Genomic DNA, 18,673 nt, shown 5'->3' on the forward strand with positions numbered 1-18,673 from the left:
AAGATGAATGGGGTTGTAGAGGCTGCAAATAAGAATATTAAGAAGATTGTTCAGAAGATGACGGTGTCATACAAAGATTGGCATGAGATGTTGCCTTTCACCCTGCATGGACATAGAACCTCGGTACGAACTTCTACTAGGGCAACGCCGTATTCTTTGGTTTATGGGATGGAAGCGGTACTCCCATTTGTGGTAGAGGTCCCTTCCCAGAAGATAATAGCGGAATCAGGCCTAGAAGAGTCAGAATGAGCTCAAGCATGCTATGACCAACTCAACCTTATTGAAGGTAAGCGTTTGACGGCCATGAGCCATGGGTGCCTATATCAACAAAGGATAAAGAACGCGTTCGACAAGAAGGTGCGCCCGCGCAAGTTCAACGAGGGGGACCTTGTGCTGAAAAAGATATCCCACGCTGTTAAGGATAATCGAGGCAAGTGGGCCCCAAATTACGAAGGGCCTTTCATTGTGAAAAGGGCTTTTTCTGGGGGTGCTTTGATACTCACCAACATGGATGGCGAGGAGCTACCCTCGCTCGTGAACTTCGATGTCGTTAAGCGATATTACGCTTGAAGTCTGGGGCAATTGAGAGGATCGTTGCATGTTCTTTTATTTCTGAGTTTTTTTTTGTTGTTCTTCTGGGTTCCCTCCAGGGGTTCCCATCTGCTGTAATTGTCTCATCACGTTTCTTTAAAAGAAGAGAACATGGGTTGAGGCTTCAGTCCTCACTTTGGTTTTAAACCTTGTGTTAGTTTGTAATAACCTGAGTCCTTTTCGCTTAGTTCATGGGGTGCCCCAAACGCTTAATTAAAACTGAACCTAACCAGCTTTCACTAAGAAGATCATTGCATTAAGAACATTCATGCATACACATACACATCCATATTTTGTGATAACAGGGGAAGAATTGTGATATCCTAGAAATTTCTACCCGGAATTTGGTAAACGATGCATTTTGAATGATCATATATAGAAGTATTATTCAGTGTATATATATATACTCCTGGTAGAAGTAGGTATTTTGGGGGAAAGATACACGGGTTAGGCTGATTAACAAAGAGAAATCCATAACTGGATAGTTATAGATTAATTCTCAATTAATTAGTCTAAAAATTATCGCTTTGCATGCAACTTAAAATTCAACAAAACCAACCTCTGAACCACGCTCGGGGTTTCATTTTGAGCATTTTGATATATATATTACTTACCTTCGAAAACTGGCCCCGACGGGTGCAGAGAAATGCGAGGGACTCGAACCAGAGAAATGGCACGCAAACTGAGGCAGGATTTTAGCATTTCAAAAGGTCAGATTTTTCTCTTCTTGTGGCTGAGTATGGGTCACATCAAGAGAAAAAGTGGACCCCTTTTTGCTCCACTCAAAAGGAGACATGTGGCATACCCTTTTTTTAAAAAAAAAAATAAAAGAGGAAGCCTTTTAAACTAAAAAGCCACGTTCTCTCTCCTCACTCAGCCAAAATTTCAGAAGCTTTTCCCTCTCCTTCACGTTGCTTTTTCTCCCTTTCTCCTCCACCATTGAAGCTCCATCAAAGCTCCAACCTTTGCTCACCATTTCTGCTCCAAATCGCGAAAGGAAGCCATTTTTGGAGTCGTGAAGCGCACCTCTACATTGTGGGACTTCAAATTTCAGGTTTGGGTAGACTTCTTCTCACATAAATTTCGTGGGTATTGGGTGTTTGGGAGATATGATGGGTAGTTTTACTAGGTTTATGCCTTATGATAGTTATTTGTGAAGAAATTTGTGAAAGAATGCTAAACTTGTCATATTGGGTGTGAGTCAAGCTTACCCATTATGTTTTAGGTTCTTTTTTATGATTCAGTAGAATTGTTATGTGTATATGTATGTATAGAGAGAAGGATATTGTTGTAACTGTCATAGACTGTGTGGTACACTCTCTCAGTAGAATTTCTTGGGTACTAATAGCATCCCTACAGGTTAGGTATGGCAGGACGTGGTAGGGATCAGAACCGTGATGTCCTGGACCGCATCACACCTGTGCTGGAAACTCTAGTGCAGGAACGTGATGTGGAGCTGGCGGAGTATCGGGGACTCATGGCTTTCCGTAAGAACCACCCACCGAAGTTCAGTGGGGACTATGATCTAGAAGGTGCTAGGTTGTGGTTAGCGGAGATTGAGAAGATTTTCGAGGCGATGGGTTGCCTCGAGGAGCATAAGGTCCCTTATGCGACATTCATGCTCCAAGAAGAAGCCGAGAATTGGTGGAAGTTCGTGAAGCCTTCATTTGCTGCACCTAGAGGTGTGATTCCTTGGAATGCCTTCAAGGACAAATTTCTGGAAAATTATTTTCCATGAGATCTCAGGAAGCGGAAGGCGAGGGAATTTCTGGATTTAAAGCAGGGAAACATGTCCGTTGGGGAATACACGACCAAATTTAATGAACTTCTATAGTATTGGCCTCAATCCCAAGATGCTCAGAATGAAGAAGATTTATGTGCTCAGTTTGAAAATGGGCTTCGATTGGAGATTCAACAGGCGGTTAGCTATATGCAGATCACGGATTTTAACCAGCTGATGACAAAGTACAGGATTTTTGAGGACAAGATGAAGGAGAGGCAAGCTAGAGGCTTTGGAGGACCACATAGAAGCCATCTTTTTAGAGGAAACAGTAATAAGAGGATGAATCCATATTCTAGCAACAAGGGGAAACAACCTGTGACTACATCCAACGTGAGCCAGTCAAGTGGGACTAGGGTACAGTGCTTTCAGTGTGGAGGACCGCATCTTAGGAGGAATTGCCCACAGCTCCAGCAGACACAGGAGAACCTTTGTTATGTCTGTGGCAAGGTAGGCCATTATGCTCGAGAATGTAGGGTGACTGGGAGACCGACGGTAACTGCCAATTCCAACACCGTCAATCGTGGACCCACTAATTCCACAAGGAGCGATAATGTTAGCAACAACAACAACACTAGTGGTGGAAGACCAAAGGTACCCTCCCGGGTATTTGCTATGAGTGGATCAGAAGCTGCTGCCTCCGACGATCTGATACAGGGTAAGTGTTTGATTGCTGATAAACTACTAGATTTACTCTATGATTCGGGTGCCACGCATTTGTTCATATCTCATGCATGTGTGGAGAGGTTGGGGTTAAGTGCGACGGAGTTACCATATGATATGGTGGTGTCTACTCCGACTAACGAGCTTGTAACCACCTCTCGAGTGTGTTTGAAGAGTCCTAAAAGTTAGTGTCTACTCTGACTAACGAGCTTGTCATGAATGTGGAGAAGGTCGCTGAAGTTAGTAGTATACCGGTGGTGTCAGAATTTCCAAAAGTCTTTCCTGATGACATTTGTGAATTACCACCTGAGAGAGAAGTGGAATTCATTATTGACTTGGTGCCTGGGGTGAATCCAGTGTCGATCGCGCCTTATAGAATGTCTCCGGTAGAACTAGCAGAGGTGAAGGCACAAGTGCAGGATCTGTTAAGCAAACAATTTGTTCGCCCAAGCGCATCACCGTGGGGAGCGCCGGTCTTATTGGTTAAAAAGAAGGATGGAAGTATGAGGATGTGCGTAGACTACCGACAGCTAAACAAGGTCACTATCAAGAACAAATATCCTCTACCAAGGATAGATGATCCGATTGATCAATTGAGGGGAGCGACGTTATTTTCGAAGATAGATTTGCGATCAGGGTATCATCAAATCCGAGTTAAGAAGGAAGATATCCCAAAGACTGCGTTTCGGACTCGGTATGGGCATTACATTGAGGGATTTTCTAAATTGGCACTGCCCCTAACTAAATTGACTCGTAAGAATGAGAAGTTTGTCTAGAATAAGAAATGTGATCAAAGCTTCCAAGAGTTGAAGAGGCGATTGACAACAGCTTCAGTGTTAATTTTGCCCGACCCTAAGATACCATTTGAAGTGTATTGCGATGCAAGCGGGCAAGGCTTGGGGTGTGTGTTAATGCAAGAGGGAAGAGTAGTGGCTTATGCTTCACGCCAATTGCGTCCTCATGAAGTTAACTATCCGACCCATGATTTGGAACTAGCAGTTGTGGTCTTTGCCTTAAAGATTTGGAGGCATTATTTATACGGTACTCGTTTTGAAGTTTTCAGTGATCATAAGAGTCTCAAATACTTGTTTGATCAGAAGGAACTCAATATGAGGCAACAAAGATGGATGGAGTTCCTCAAGGATTATGATTTTGGTCTTTCCTACCATCCAGGAAAGGCTAATGTAGTAGCCGATGCGCTAAGCCGAAAGTCCTTACATGTTGCGACTATGATGAGTTTGGAGCAGAGATTGATAGAGGAATTCCGAGATCTGAATCTAGCAATCGAGATGAGACCCAAGAACTTATTTGTGGGAGCGCTGCAGATTACCAATGAATTCGTAGATCACATACGCGAGGCTCAAGAGGATGACCCGTTTTTGCAAGGCAAGGTGTTAGATGCAATGGGAGATAAGGATGTGGAGTTTAAGAAGGACACAACGGGGTTAATAAGATTCAAGGGGAGGATATGTGTACCATCTTTGGATGATTTGAAAGTTAAGATCTTGGAAGAAGCACATAAAAGTCGTCTTAGTTTCCATCCAGGAATGACTAAGATGTACCAAGATTTGAAGAGAAGTTTTTGGTGGGATGGCATGAAGAAAGATGTAGCTGAATATGTAGCAAGATGTTTAACATGTCAAAAGGCTAAGGCTGAGCACCAGCGACCATCAGAAGAATTAAAGCCACTAGAAATTCCGGAATGGAAATGGGAGAGCATATCTATGGATTTTGTATCTAGTTTACCCAAGACTAGTCGTGGACATGATGCTGTGTTGGTCATAGTAGATCAACTCACCAAATCTGCTCATTTTATTCCGGTGAATATGAAGTATAAAATGGAGAAGCTAGTAGAGTTGTATATCAAAGAAGTAGTAAGGTTGCATGGAATTCCTTCCAGTATTGTATCAGACAGGGATCCGAGGTTTACCTCGCGATTTTGGACAAGTCTACATGAAGCATTGGGGACAAAGCTGAAGCTCAGTTCAGCTTATCATCCTCAAACAGATGGTCAGACCGAACGAACCATTCACACTCTAGAAGATTTACTTCGGGCGTGTATTATAGAGCAACAAGGTAGCTGGATGGAATGTTTGCCATTGATTGAATTTACTTACAACAATAGCTACCAAGCCAGTATTGGTATGGCTCCTTTTGAAGCTCTATATGGACGAAAGTGCAAAACTCCTATTGGTTGGTATGATGATGGAGAAGCAGTACTCCTTGGCCTGAAATGCTACAACAGATTACCGAACAAGTGAAATTGATTCGAGAGAAGATAAAAGCATCTCAGGATAGGCAGAAGAGCTATTATGATAGAAGGAGGAAGCCATTAGATTTTCAGGAAGGAGAACATGTGTTTTTGAAGCTTTCTCCTATAACCGGAGTCGGAAGCGCTCTCAAATCTAGGAAGTTGACGCCCAAGTATCTAGGTTCGTATCAGATTTTGAAGAAGGTTGGGCCTGTAGCTTATCAAATCGCTTTACCTCCGAGTTTATCGAATTTGCATCCTGTGTTTCATGTCTCACAACTGAGATGGTACAACCCGGATCCATCACATGTACTTGCAGTGGACGAGGTACAGGTGAAGGATAACCCCACCTATAAAGCACAACCTCAGAAGATTACTGATCGAAGAATGAAGTCATTGAGAGGGAAGGAGATCGCGTTGGTGAAAGTGCAGTGGGGACCTGATGAGGGTGATTCATCATGGGAGTTAGAGGATAGGGTGAGAGAATTGTACCCAAGTTTGTTCATAGAGTAGTTAATTTCGAGGACGAAATTCCTTAAAGGGTGGGAGTATTGTGACATCCTGGAAATTTCTACCCGGAATTTTGTAAATGATGCATTTTGAATGATCATATACAAAAGTATTATTCAGTGTATATATATACTCCTGGTAGAAGTAGGTATTTTGGGGGAAAGATACGCGGGTTAGGCTGATTAACGAAGAGAAATCCATAACTGGATAGTTATAGATTAATTCTCAATTAATTAGTCTAAAAATTATCGTTTTGCGTGCAACTTAAAATTTAACAAAACCAACCTCTGAACCACGCTCGGGGTTTCATTCTAAGCATTTTGATATATATATTGCTTACCTTCAAAAACTGGCCCCGATGGGTGCAGAGAAACACGAGGGACTGGAACCAGAGAAACGACACGCAAACCGAGGTAGGATTTTAGATTAAGGGAGTCAAGCTTACCCATTCTGTCATATTGGGTGTGAGTCAAGCTTACCCATTCTGTTTTAGGGTTTTGTTATGATGATGCTTGTGATGCTTGTGTGCTGAAATTGCTGATGGAAAACTGATAGAGATGAAGGGTAGAGTTAAACCTAGTGTTAAAAAGTGAGAATGTAGTGATATGAGTGGAAAAGTGTGATGCTTGGAGGGTTTGAAAAACTAAATCTGGATTTAGTGTTAATTGGAGGTGTCATACCCTAATTTTGTCCGGGGATTATTATTTGATGATATACAACCTTTGATTGGCCGTTTCGAGACACTTGGCGTCCTTGGTTGCACAATGAATGAAGTCCCGAGACGCGTCAAAAATCAAAAGGAAGCAGGCTTGCGCAATCCGTGAAATTCCGTAATGTGGCGGAAATCGAAAAGATGTGTTTTTGCGCAATCCGTAAGTTTCCGTAACTTCTTCGAAAGCTAAAAAAGAGTAAATACATAATCCGTAAGGATTCGTAACCTTGCGGAAGGAAAATAAGTATTGTTGCGAAATTCGTAAAGTTTCGTAACGTTACGGAAAAAGAATTACAAAAAAATAGAAAGGGGGGGTGCATTTAGTAAATAGGGGGTGTAAATAGCAACCAGGCCCACTTGGGCCCTCCAGAAGATTCCTCCAGAAGGCTGTTGCTTCTAGAGGAAGCATCCTTGCTCGCCTGGGCGAGCTGGGCGGCAAGCTTCTCCCCTATTTTGCTATAAATAGGGGGAGAAGTGAAGAAGAAAAGGGTTCAGCCCCTTAGGCAGTTCTCTCTCTCTCGAAATAGCTGAGGAAAATTAGTTCCATGAAGAAAATCCAAGCCGAGGCGCTTCCGTAACGGTTCCGTAACGTTTCCGTGAGTAATTACGCGAAGATTCTCGACCGTTCTTCAAGATTCATCGTTCGTTCTTCGTTTTCTTCGGTCTTCAACGGGTAAGTACCTCAAACCAAGATTTTCAATTCATTCTATGTACCCGTGTTGGTCCACATTTTGTTTCATGTATTTTTGTTCTCGCTTTCATTTACTTTTTATACCCCCTTTTGACGTGCTTAAGCCATTTATTTAAGTCATTTCTCGCTTAATCTAAAAATAAAATAAATTTCCACCGATCGTTTGAATTGTATCATCCGTTAATTTCGGTTAAAATGAATTCCGACCGTTCGGTCGTGCCGTAACCACGTTGGAAATCAAAAAAAGAGGTAAAATAGTAATATAATAATAAAAAAAATACCTTTTAGTAAAATAAAAGCGAAAAATCAATCGGACGTTTTCTCTTTGGGATTTCTCATTCTTAATTGAATTGACTAATAACTAAAGTGAAATTAAGGCTAAAATCAAACTCGCCTAGTCAAGCTCGTCCACAAAAATAGGTTTTTGAAAGTTTATCATTTCAGTTTCTTACTAAGTAAAAAGGATCATTTTTAAGGTCCAACGCCTTAAAATGATCACTTTTCAAGTAAAAAGAATCACTTGATTCACGCATAAGAAAGAACTACGTAGGTCTGATTTCCTCTCCAAAGGAGGGTACGTAGGAGCAAAAGCCCCGCTTTTGTCGACCTCAAAAAATAAAAAGAAATAAAAGTTAAGATAACACAATTCCACAATTCTAAAAAATAGACTGTTGTCCTTTGGGAAAAACGTGAGAGGTGCTAATACCTTCCTCAAGCGTAAATACAACTCCCGAGCTTAGAATTTTCATTTTGACCAGTTTCCTTCGATTTTCCCGACGTTTTCCACAAATAAACATTGGTGGCGACTCCGCGCATCTTTCCTCCTTTGGAAAGCGCACCCGTGAGCCTCGCCCTCGCTCGCCCGCGAAGGGCACGTTGCGACAGTTGGCGACTCCACTGGGGACTTTTGTGAGTTAGGCCTATTTTAGGAATTGTGGAATTGTGAAACTTTGTGTGTGCTTTTATTGAACTGTGTAAAATGTAAATAACTGTGGTCTATTTCGCATTCTTTACACTGCATTCCAAGCACCCACGGGTTTGAGTAAAAAAGGGGCCCTATACCCGGGTTCATGGGAATTTAAGGAGTGGAGGTGAATCTATTATCATGCTAGGTCTCCGACTTGCTTGATAATAGTGAAACCTCGTCTAGAGCTTTCTCTCTTTATAATGTGTTGTCGCTGGTATTCCATACCGCCACAACATTATTATCTTGAGTGATGATACCTCTAGAAAACAGCCGTGTGAGTTATGAATTGTTGGGGAGTAGTTATTAGAGACCCCTAGATATTGTCTTAGGTTTCCGAATAGGGGCAAAGAGCAAACACGCTCCGTGCCATTTGTTCTCATGCATTTTTGGTGAATAGCACTAGTTTATAGTTTTGCTAGTTGATGTTTGGTTTCTTTGAAGTAATACGTAACCTTTTTAATGCTACGTTGAGGCGCCGTCATGCCCAACACGTAGCATTAAAATTGGATCCCTGCGATCTCATGTGTGTGAATCCCCCCTTTGTGTTGTTCTCCTCCGGTTTCATGCATACGCATTGCATCATTCATGTCGGAGTCTTGATCCACCCCTTTTTAGGTAAATGATGGGGACAAATCAAAACGGCAAAAGGTTTTATCAAGTCAAGGTTAAAAGTCTAGATGTCACTAGCCTCAAGGAATTAGGACGATTGATGGGACCTCTCCAAAGGCAAGCCTTCCGCAAAGTGTACGGAAAGATTCTAGATTTGGCCGCAGCGGAGGTATTTATGGAAGCTGTCGTATCCCTCGCCCAATACTATGACCAGCCGTTGAGGTGTTTCATGTTCGGGGACTTCCAAATGGTCCCAACTATTGAAGAGTTTGAGGAAATATTAGGATGCCCTCTAGGGGGGAGGAAACCGTATCTCTTCTCCGGTTTTTTTCCTTCCTTGAGCAAGATTACGGCTGTGGTTGGGGATTCAGCAAAGGAGTTGGATCGCACGAAGCAAACTCGGAACGGTGTAGTGGGCTTGCCTCGGAAATACTTGGAAGGAAAGGCAAGGGATATGGCGAGCCAAGAGAAGTGGGGCCCGTTTGCAGATATTTTAGCCTTGCTGATTTTTGGGGTTGTCCTCTTCCCGAACATCGACGGTTTGGTAGACTTAGCCGCCATTGATGCTTTCCTCGCATATCACCATAGCAAGGAAAGTCCAGTGGTGGCTATCTTGGCAGATTTGTTTGACACCTTAGACCGGAGGTGTGAGAAAAACAGCGCGCGGATTGTCTGTTGTTTACCCACTCTTTGTGTGTGGTTGATTTCACACCTATTCCGACAAGACACGAGACACCCGTGCCCGCTTCAAAGCTATCGCTCATGTGCCGAAAAAGGAAGAGTCAATTGGGACCAACATTTGGCTGGGATAGGGGGCAGCGCGATCAATTGGTTTCCTCGTTGGAAGGAAGGCAAGGAAGGAGTTATCTTCTCGTGTGGGGACTACCCTAATGTTCCACTGATAGGGACTAGGGGTTGTATTAATTATAATCCCGCACTCGCCATAAGACAGCTAGGGTACCCCGTGAGGGGAGCACCAACTGAAGAAAGTCTCTCGCCTTGCCTTGTGAGGGATCTAGGCGCGCAAGGTCTCAAGGTTATACAAAGAATTCACAAGGCGTGGAGGAATCCGTTGAAAAAAGACAAGGAGCTTAGGGGCATCCGAAATGGCGTCATTGGAGGTTATCATGGATGGCTAAGAATTCACACGCAGGGCTTAGATTGGCTCTCCAAATTGAAAGTTATCGATGAGGAGAACTTTGAAGCTTCGGAGGAAGATGAAGAAGTCCGAGCTCTAAAATTAGAGCTAGGGAAGGCGAGACTCGCCAAGGAGAAGTTCAAATCAGCTGCTACACACATCCGGAAGGAGTGCACCGATTTACAAGAGGAAAACGCGGCCACTACAAAAGCCCTTGAACAAGAAACCAAAAGGGCCCGCAAGGAGGAATATGGCCGAGAGAAATTCCGAGGAGCATTGTGGGGTAGTAACAATGAGCTCAATCTCCGAAGAGAGGAGAGAGATCGGTCACAGGTGCATGGCATGATATTAAAAGAAGAGTTAGTTGCTTGCGTGAGGTCCAAAAGGAGTTTGGCTCAACACTTGGAAGCCACGGAGCAAAGCATGCTAGCTATCATAGTGCAATACAAGGAAGAATTGAACCAGTCCATGGCCCATGAACAAAAGCTAGTGGAGGATTTTGCACAAGTGTATGCTGAAAAGAAGCAAGAGGGAGGGTGATTGATGGGTTGCATCAAGAGGCGACTATATGGATGGATAGGTTCGCCTTGACCTTGAATGGAAGTCAAGACCTCCCGCGTCTGTTAGCCAAAGCAAAAGCCATGGCCGAAGTGTGTACTGCCCCCGAGGAGATTCATGGGCTAATCAATTACTGTCAGCACATGATAGATTTGATGGCCCATATAATTAGGAATCGTTAGGTGCTTTTGTAACACCTTTGTATAATTTTGGCTTGATGAAAGCTTTGTTCTTTTTATAAAATAAGAAGTTCTGGACTCATTACGTTATCTAAAAATCTTGGGGTGGATCCAAGTGCTCCGATCATCCATTTGCATACTCATGTTTTGGTGGCATACTCACCGTTGTTTATTTCTTTAGGAATTTCATCATAACTAAGAAAAAACCAAGGCACCCCTATAACACTCGATCCAGAAAAATGGATAATGAAGAGGGCGTGCAGGAATAGATGAAGGCCGATCTATCGGCCTTAAAAGATCAAATGGCTTCCATCTCGGAGGTCATGTTAAAACTCCAGAAAACCATAGAGGATAAAGCCACCGCAACCGCCTCCAGTACAGTTAGGGAAGCGGAGCCGATGCTGCAGCCCGCCTTGAATCCGGGCCTAGACAGAAACACGGCCGTGTTCGGTCGAAGGTATAGTCCGCAAGCTTATCGTTATGGCCTGCCTCCGGACTTCACCCCCCGTGCCACCCCGGAAGATTTAAGCCAAGCCCCTACTTTCGAGGGGCAGCTCCCACCTTATGAAGACTATCCCGGGCAAGACGATGGGGAAGGAGATACCCATCTTGGCCCGCTGCTCCACCTCAAAGATCCATCCCCGCATGAACTACCCCAGCCGAACATAGTCCGCCATATCCCGGCCTCACCCACACCCGTAAAAGAATCTGTTCCCTTCGTGGAAGATAAGGGAAAGATTGAGGCGCTTGAAGAGAGGTTAAGAGCAGTCGAGGGCCTTGGCAATTACCCATTCTCGGATTTGGTGGATTTATGTCTCGTGCCCAAGATCGTCATCCCTCCCAAATTCAAAGTACCAGACTTTGATAAGTACAAAGGTACGACATGTCCGAAGGGGCATCTTTGGATGTAATGCCGAAAGATGGGGGCGTATTCTGCGGACGAGAAGTTGTTGGTCCATTTCTTTCAAGACAGCTTGGCCGGAGCAGCTGTAGCATGGTATACCAATCTGGAAGCTTCCCAGATCCGATCATGGAAGGACTTGGCAACTGCCTTCATTAGGTAGTACCAGTACAATACGGACATGGCTCCCGATCGGAACCAACTTCAGGGTATGACTAAATGAGAGCATGAGTCCATTAAGGAATATGCCCAGAGATGGAGAGATCTCGCAGCCCAAGTCGTACCGCCCATGACGGAAAGGGAGATGATCACAATTATGGTAGATACGTTACCCACGTTCTATTATGAAAAGCTGATAGGCTACATGCCGGCTAACTTTGCGGATCTCGTCTTCGCCGGAGAAAGGATTGAATCCGGACTACGAAAAGGCAAGTTCGAATATGCCGCTAATATGACCCCCAACAACAACAGAAGAGCCCCAGTAGTGGGCGCGAGGAAAAAGGAAGGAGACGCCCACACGGTCACCACCGCCCCAACATGGATGAAAGCACCCCAAAATATCCAAAGCTCATGCCAGCCCAATCCCCCAAATTTTTTAATCCGAGCTGGGAATTCCCTCCCGACTCAAGTAAGAGGACCACCCGCAGCAGAAAGAGCGCCGGCCCAACGCACAGCTCCAGCCGCACCCCGGCCAGTTAATAATACAGCCCCCGGCGTGACCTATAAATATGCACAGCACCCGAAAGACAACTTCCCTCCTATTCCAATGGCATACTCCGAGCTATGGCCTTCATTATTGGAGAATCATTTGGTGGTGGCCATACCCGGGAAGGTTCTCCAGCCACCCTACCCCAAGTGGTATGACCCGGGTGCCAAGTGTGTGTACCATAGTGGAGTTCCCGGACACAATATTGACTCCTGCATCCTATTCAAGTATAAAGTGCAGCATCTGATTAGTGCCGGCTGACTAGTGTTTCAGGAAGAAGGCCCAAATTTTAAAACCAACCCGCTAGCTAGTCATGGAGGTGCTAGCATGAACGCCGTCGAAGAGGACGGGCCATCACGGACAAAGAGGTTAGGAGACGTGGCTACTTCTAGACGCTTCATCTATCAATCACTGCAAGCGGCGTGCATGGTCTCCCGAGGTGGAGATGAAAGGGATGAATGTTTGTTTCACCTCGGGCAGTCGTATGACATGGAAACCTGTCCCGTGGTGGAAGAATTGCTTCAGCGGCTCATGGATTGCGGGCAGCTTGAAGTGTTCATAGGAGGGAAGGAAGAACGACAAATTTGCATGCAGTCGGAAGAGAAAAAGGTTCCTTTAACCCCCAAGGCCCTAGTGATATGTTTTACTAGGAAAGGGACTGGCTCCACACCCATATACCCGCGGGCGGCGCCCAAGCCAACGCCATTTGCATATCAAAGTGATAAGGCCGTTCCGTGAAAGTATACCCCTCCCGCGTCCAGCAAAAGAGTTGCAACCGAAGTTGACTCCCTATCAGCTAAGGTAACCAACATCACTGGCCTCAGTGGCGTAACCCGTAGTGGTCGGGTGTTTGCTTCCCCTCACCCGGCGGAATTGCCCTCTAAAGGGAAGGCGCCCATGGTCCAAGAGCCCACAGATATAGCCACCCCCTCGAAAGAAGTAGATCCTCCCGTGGCAAGAGGAGCCGAAAACAAAGAGGGACTTCAAGGAAAAACAGTGACTTTGGAAGAGGCCCATGAGTTCCTCCGCCTCATCCAACAAAGCGAGTTTAAGGTAGTCGAGCAACTGAATAAAACTCCAGCAAGGATCTCCTTGCTTGAATTACTCATAAACTCCGAGCCTCATCGTGCGCTGTTGATGAAGGTTTTTAACAACGCCCATGTAGCACATGATATCTCGGTGGAGGGTTTCGAAGGCATCGTTAATCATATAACCACCAACAACTACATCGCGTTTGCGGAAGAAGAGATCCCCGTTGAGGGGAGAGGACACAACAAGGCTCTACATGTGTCGGTGAGATGTATGGACCACGTTGTCGCAAAGGTACTTATCGACAACGAATCGAGTTTAAATGTAATGCCGAAGACCACTTTGGAAAAGCTTCCTTTTAGTGCGTCACGTTTAAAACCGAGCTCGATGGTGGTGCGGGCCTTTGATGGAACTCGGCGGGAAGTAATGGGGGAAATCGACATTCCCATTCAGATAGGCCCCCACACTTGCAATGTGGTGTTTCAAGTAATGGATATAAATCCTGCCTATAGCTGCCTCTTGGGAAGACCGTGGATTCATGCCCTGGGAGTGGTCCCTTCAACGCTTCACCAGAAATTGAAGTTCGCAGTGGGTGGACTTTTAGTGATAGTGTCGGGTGAAGAGGATATGTTAGTGAGCTGCCCTTCCTCCGCACCGTACGTAGAAGCGGCGGAAGAATCATAGGAAACGGCTTTCCAATCCTTTGAGGTGGTGAGCTGCGCCTCTGTGGAGCCGAGTCTGTCGCTACCTTCTCTCTCCAAAGCGGCCATAATGGTGGCGCGTGTTATGCTCAAGAACGGATTTGAGCCCGGAATGGGTCTAGGCAAGGACTGCCTCGGGAATGCCGACGTGGTCGATATCAAGGGAAATCCATACAAGTATGGATTAGGGTATGAACCCGGGATGCCGGGGAGGAGGAACGTGCCGTCAAGATTTCGGGCGGATAGGGTATGGCCCGGCCGTATTAGCCAGTGTTTCACCAGCGCTGGAATGGTGTCCGAGGAGGAGGTGGCCACAATAGAAGAGGAGTTCCCTCAAGACCCACCAAGTTTTGTGCAACCATGCCACCCCGATTCCCAAGTGGGGAACTGGCGCGTGATAAGCCAGTCAGAAGTCTATACCGCTGATTCAATGTAATTAGAGCCTATAGATTTCCTTTCTCTTTTGTTTTGTGAAACCAACCTTATTAAATAAACAAAGAGATCTTGTTTCATCTGTTCTTGCAGTACCACCCTTTCTCATATCATTTTGCATGTTTTTGTTTCTTTTGCCTTGTTTGGTATAGATATGAGGGTCGATTCGTTGGGGATCCTAACAACGAGGGTTTGACAATCGATTTCGATCAAGATATAAGCCAAACGATAAACGAGGAAGAGGAAGAGGACGTCCTGTCGCCAGAGTTGGAGAGGTTGGTCGCTCAGGAAGAACGTGAAATGAAGCCTCACCAAGAAGAAACCGAATTGGTAAACTTGGGGACCCCGGAGGAAAAGAAAGAGGTAAAGGTAGGAACCGGTATGACCGCGCCTATCCGCCAAGGCTTGATAATCCTTCTTGAAGAGTATCAAGACGTCTTTGCATGGTCGTATCAAGACATGCCCAGTCTGGATTCCGACATTGTGCAGCATAAGTTGCCGTTGAATCCTGGATCTTCCCCGGTTAAGCAAAAGTTACGAAGAATGAAACCCGAGATGTCCTTAAAAATTAAAGAAGAAGTAAGGAAGCAGCTTGATGCAGGTTTCTTAGTTGTGGCGCGGTACCCGGAGTGGGTGGCCAACATTGTCCCGGTCCCGAAAAAGGACGGCAAGGTTCAAATGTGTGTAGACTACCGAGACTTGAACCGGGCCAGTCCAAAAGACAATTTTCCTCTGCCACACATTGACGTATTGGTAGATAATACAGCCAAATTCGCCTTTTTCTCATTTATGGATGGTTTCTCGGGGTATAATCAAATAAAGATGGCACCCGAAGATGTAGAGAAGACCACTTTCATCACCCTATGGGGGACATTCTGCTATAAAGTGATGGCCTTCGGGTTGAAAAATGCTGGGGCAACCTATCAGCGTGCCATGGTGGCGTTGTTCCATGACATGATGCATAAGGAAATAGAGGTCTACGTAGATGACATGATTGCCAGGTCTCGGACTGAGGACGGACACCTTGTCAATCTACGTAAGCTGTTTGGAAGGTTGCGGAAATACCAATTAAAACTAAACCCAACCAAGTGCACCTTTGGGGTGAAGTCGGGGAAGCTGCTAGGATTTATCGTAAGTCAGAAAGGGATAGAGATAGATCCCGAGAAAGTGAAGGCTATCCTTGAAATGCCGGAACCACGCACGGAGAAGCAGGTTCGGGGATTTTTGGGCCGGTTGAATTATATCGCGAGATTTATCTCGCAACTCACCCCTACCTGTGAACCCATTTTTAAGCTATTACGTAAGAACCAGGCGGTCCTGTGGAATAATGACTGCCAAGAGACCTTCGAGAAAATCAAGCAGAGTCTCACAAATCCCCCAGTACTCATGCCACCTGTAACGGGAAGACCCCTTTTCCTGTACATGACCGTGTTGAACGAGTCTATGGGGTGCGTGTTGGGTCAGCATGATGATTCTGGGAAAAAGGAGCAAGCCATCTACTATCTGAGCAAGAAGTTTACCGCATGTGAGATGAATTACTCAATGCTAGAAAGGACATGTTGCACGCTGGTATGGGCATCACATCGGCTTAGGCAGTACATGCTCAACCATACCACGTGGCTTATTTCCAAAATGGATCCCGTGAAATACATCTTTGAAAAACCGGCCCTCACAGGACCAATCGCTAGGTGGCAGGTATTATTATCTGAATTCGATATCGTTTACGTCACCCAAAAAGCGGTAAAGGGAAGTGCCTTAGCGGATTATTTGGCCCAACAACCCCTCCAGGATTATCGGCCGATGCACCCCGAGTTTCCAGATGAAGATATCATGGCCCTATTTGAAGAGAAGCGGACGCACGAGGACATAGACAAATGGATTGTTTGCTTCGATGGGGCATCCAATGCTTTGGGCCACGGAGTAGGGGCAGTCCTTGTATCCCCGGATGATCAGTGTATTCCTTTCACGGCTAGGCTAGGTTTTGATTGTACCAACAATATGGCCGAGTACGAGGTATGCGCCCTCGGGGTTCAGGCGGCCATTGATTTTGATGTAAAACTACTCAAGGTGTATGGAGACTCAGCTTTGGTGATACGCCAGTTGAAAGGAGAATGGGAAACTAGGGATTCAAAGTTGATACCCTATCAAACTCATATCTTGAGGTTAGCCAAGTACTTTGACGACATTTCCTTCCACCACATACCTCGGGAAGAGAATCAAATGGCTGATGCACTAGCCACCCTGGCATCCATGTTTCAACTTGCCCCACACGGGGATCTGCCATACATCGAATTCAAATCTCAAGGCAGGCCGACATATTGTTATGCAATAGAGGAAGAGCGGGATGGGAAACCATGGTATTTTGACATCAAGCAGTATGTCGAGAATAAAGAATACCCACCAGGGATTTCTGACAATGACAAAAGGACGTTGAGGAGATTGGCTACTGGTTTCTTTGTAAGTGGTACTATCCTATACAAACGAAACCACGACATGACCCTCCTACGATGCGTAGATGCCAAAGAGGCGAACTTCATGATTGAGGAGATCCACGAGGGTTCCTTTGGGACACATGCCAATGGGCATGCTATGGCCAGAAAAATCCTTAGGGCCGATTATTATTGGCTCACCATGGAAAGAGATTGTTGCGCTCATGTCAGGAAATGTCATAAATGTCAGGCATACGCGGACAATGTCAATGTTCCGCCACATCCTCTCAATGTTATGTCCGCCCCTTGGCCTTTTTCTATGTGGGGAATAGATGTCATTGGGGCCATCGAACCCAAGGCGTCGAATGGTCATCGCTTCATTCTAGTGGCGATAGATTACTTCACCAAATGGGTCGAAGCGGCGTCTTATACTAATGTCACAAGGAATGTGGTAGTTAGATTCATAAAAAAGGAGTTGATTTGTCGATACGGACTCCCCAGGAAGATCATCACTGACAATGGCACCAATCTGAACAATAAGATGATGCAGGAGATGTGCGAGGACTTCAAGATTCAGCATCATAACTCTACCCCTTATCGGCCAAAGATGAATGGGGCTGTAGAGGCTGCGAATAAGAATATCAAGAAGATTGTCCAAAAGATGACAGTGTCGTACAAAGATTTTCATGAGATGTTGCCTTTCGCCCTACACGGATACAAAACCTCGGTACGAACGTCTACTGGGGCAACACCGTATTCCTTGGTTTATGGGATGGAAGCAGTGCTCCCATTTGGGGTAGAGGTTCGTTCTCAGAGGATAATGGCGGAGTCAGGCCTAGAAGAGTCAGAGTGGGCTCAAGCGCGCTACGACCAACTTAACCTTGTTGAAGGTAAGCGTTTGGCCGCCATGAGCCATGGGCGTTTGTATCAACGAAGGATAAAGAACGCATTCGACAAGAAGGTACGCCCGCGCAAGTTCAATCAGGGGGACCTCATGTTGAAGAAGAAGTCCCACGCTGTTAAAGATAACCGAGGCAAGTGGGCCCCGAATTATGAAGGACCTTTCGTGGTAAAAAGAGCCTTTTCTGGGGGTGCTCTGATACTCACCCACATGGATGGCGAGGAGTTGCCCTCGCCCGTGAACTCCGATGTAGTTAAACGATATTACGCTTGAAATCTGGGGCAATCGAGGGGACCGTTGCATGTTCTTTTAATTCTGAGTTTTTGTTCTTCCTGGTTTCCTCCAGGGATTCCCTTCCTCTGTATTTGTTCTTGTTCTTTTAAAAAAGGGGAAAAGATGGGCGAGGTTTCAGTCCTCCCTTTGTTTTCAAACTTTGTGTTTTAGATTTGTTATAAGCATGAGCCCTCTTCGCTCGGTGTATGGGGTGCCCCAAACGCTTATTTTAAAATTGAACCTAACCAGCCTTCACTAAAATAAAATCATCGCATTAGAAACATTCATACATTCATACATGCACATGCATATCTTGTTATAGCAAAGAGTAGAATCGTCTCAGGCCACGGTCAGAAGTCAAGACAAATCAATGGCAGAAATCAACCAAGGTAAGACAATGACCGATCACGATCGGCCGCGTATTTTTGTTTCCTACTTACAGGTACATAGGGACGGATCGAGTGGGGCTAGGGTCACGACCGACCGATCGTTGCCCCTTCCCGATGCTAAACAAACAGAGAACGTCGCTGCAAGGCAGCCCAGTATCCTTTGTAGTCGCATTTTCTTTTACTATTGTTTGTTTTAAATAATTAATCGACGCCTAATTCTAACTTAAGTAAGCTAAAGTTAGGCAAAATGCTAACCCATCAAG

At 45.3% G+C, this 18,673-nt stretch overlaps 1 protein-coding gene across 1 annotated transcript in view; it reads left to right on the forward strand.

The window, feature by feature from the left end:
* The first annotated feature begins 2,068 nt into the window (after positions 1-2,068).
* The window catches only part of LOC113000189 (uncharacterized), a 45,618-nt gene continuing 29,013 nt past the window's right edge, over positions 2,069-18,673 (forward strand). The window contains exons 1-4 of the mRNA XM_041011791.1: positions 2,069-2,273; positions 2,445-2,821; positions 5,403-5,762; positions 15,724-16,929. Of these exons, the coding sequence (XP_040867725.1) occupies positions 2,069-2,273; positions 2,445-2,821; positions 5,403-5,762; positions 15,724-16,929 (2,148 nt within the window). The remainder of the gene's footprint in view (positions 2,274-2,444; positions 2,822-5,402; positions 5,763-15,723; positions 16,930-18,673) is intronic.

This window comes from Glycine max, chromosome 18 (genome assembly GCF_000004515.6).
Source record: "Glycine max cultivar Williams 82 chromosome 18, Glycine_max_v4.0, whole genome shotgun sequence".
NCBI lineage: Eukaryota > Viridiplantae > Streptophyta > Magnoliopsida > Fabales > Fabaceae > Glycine > Glycine max.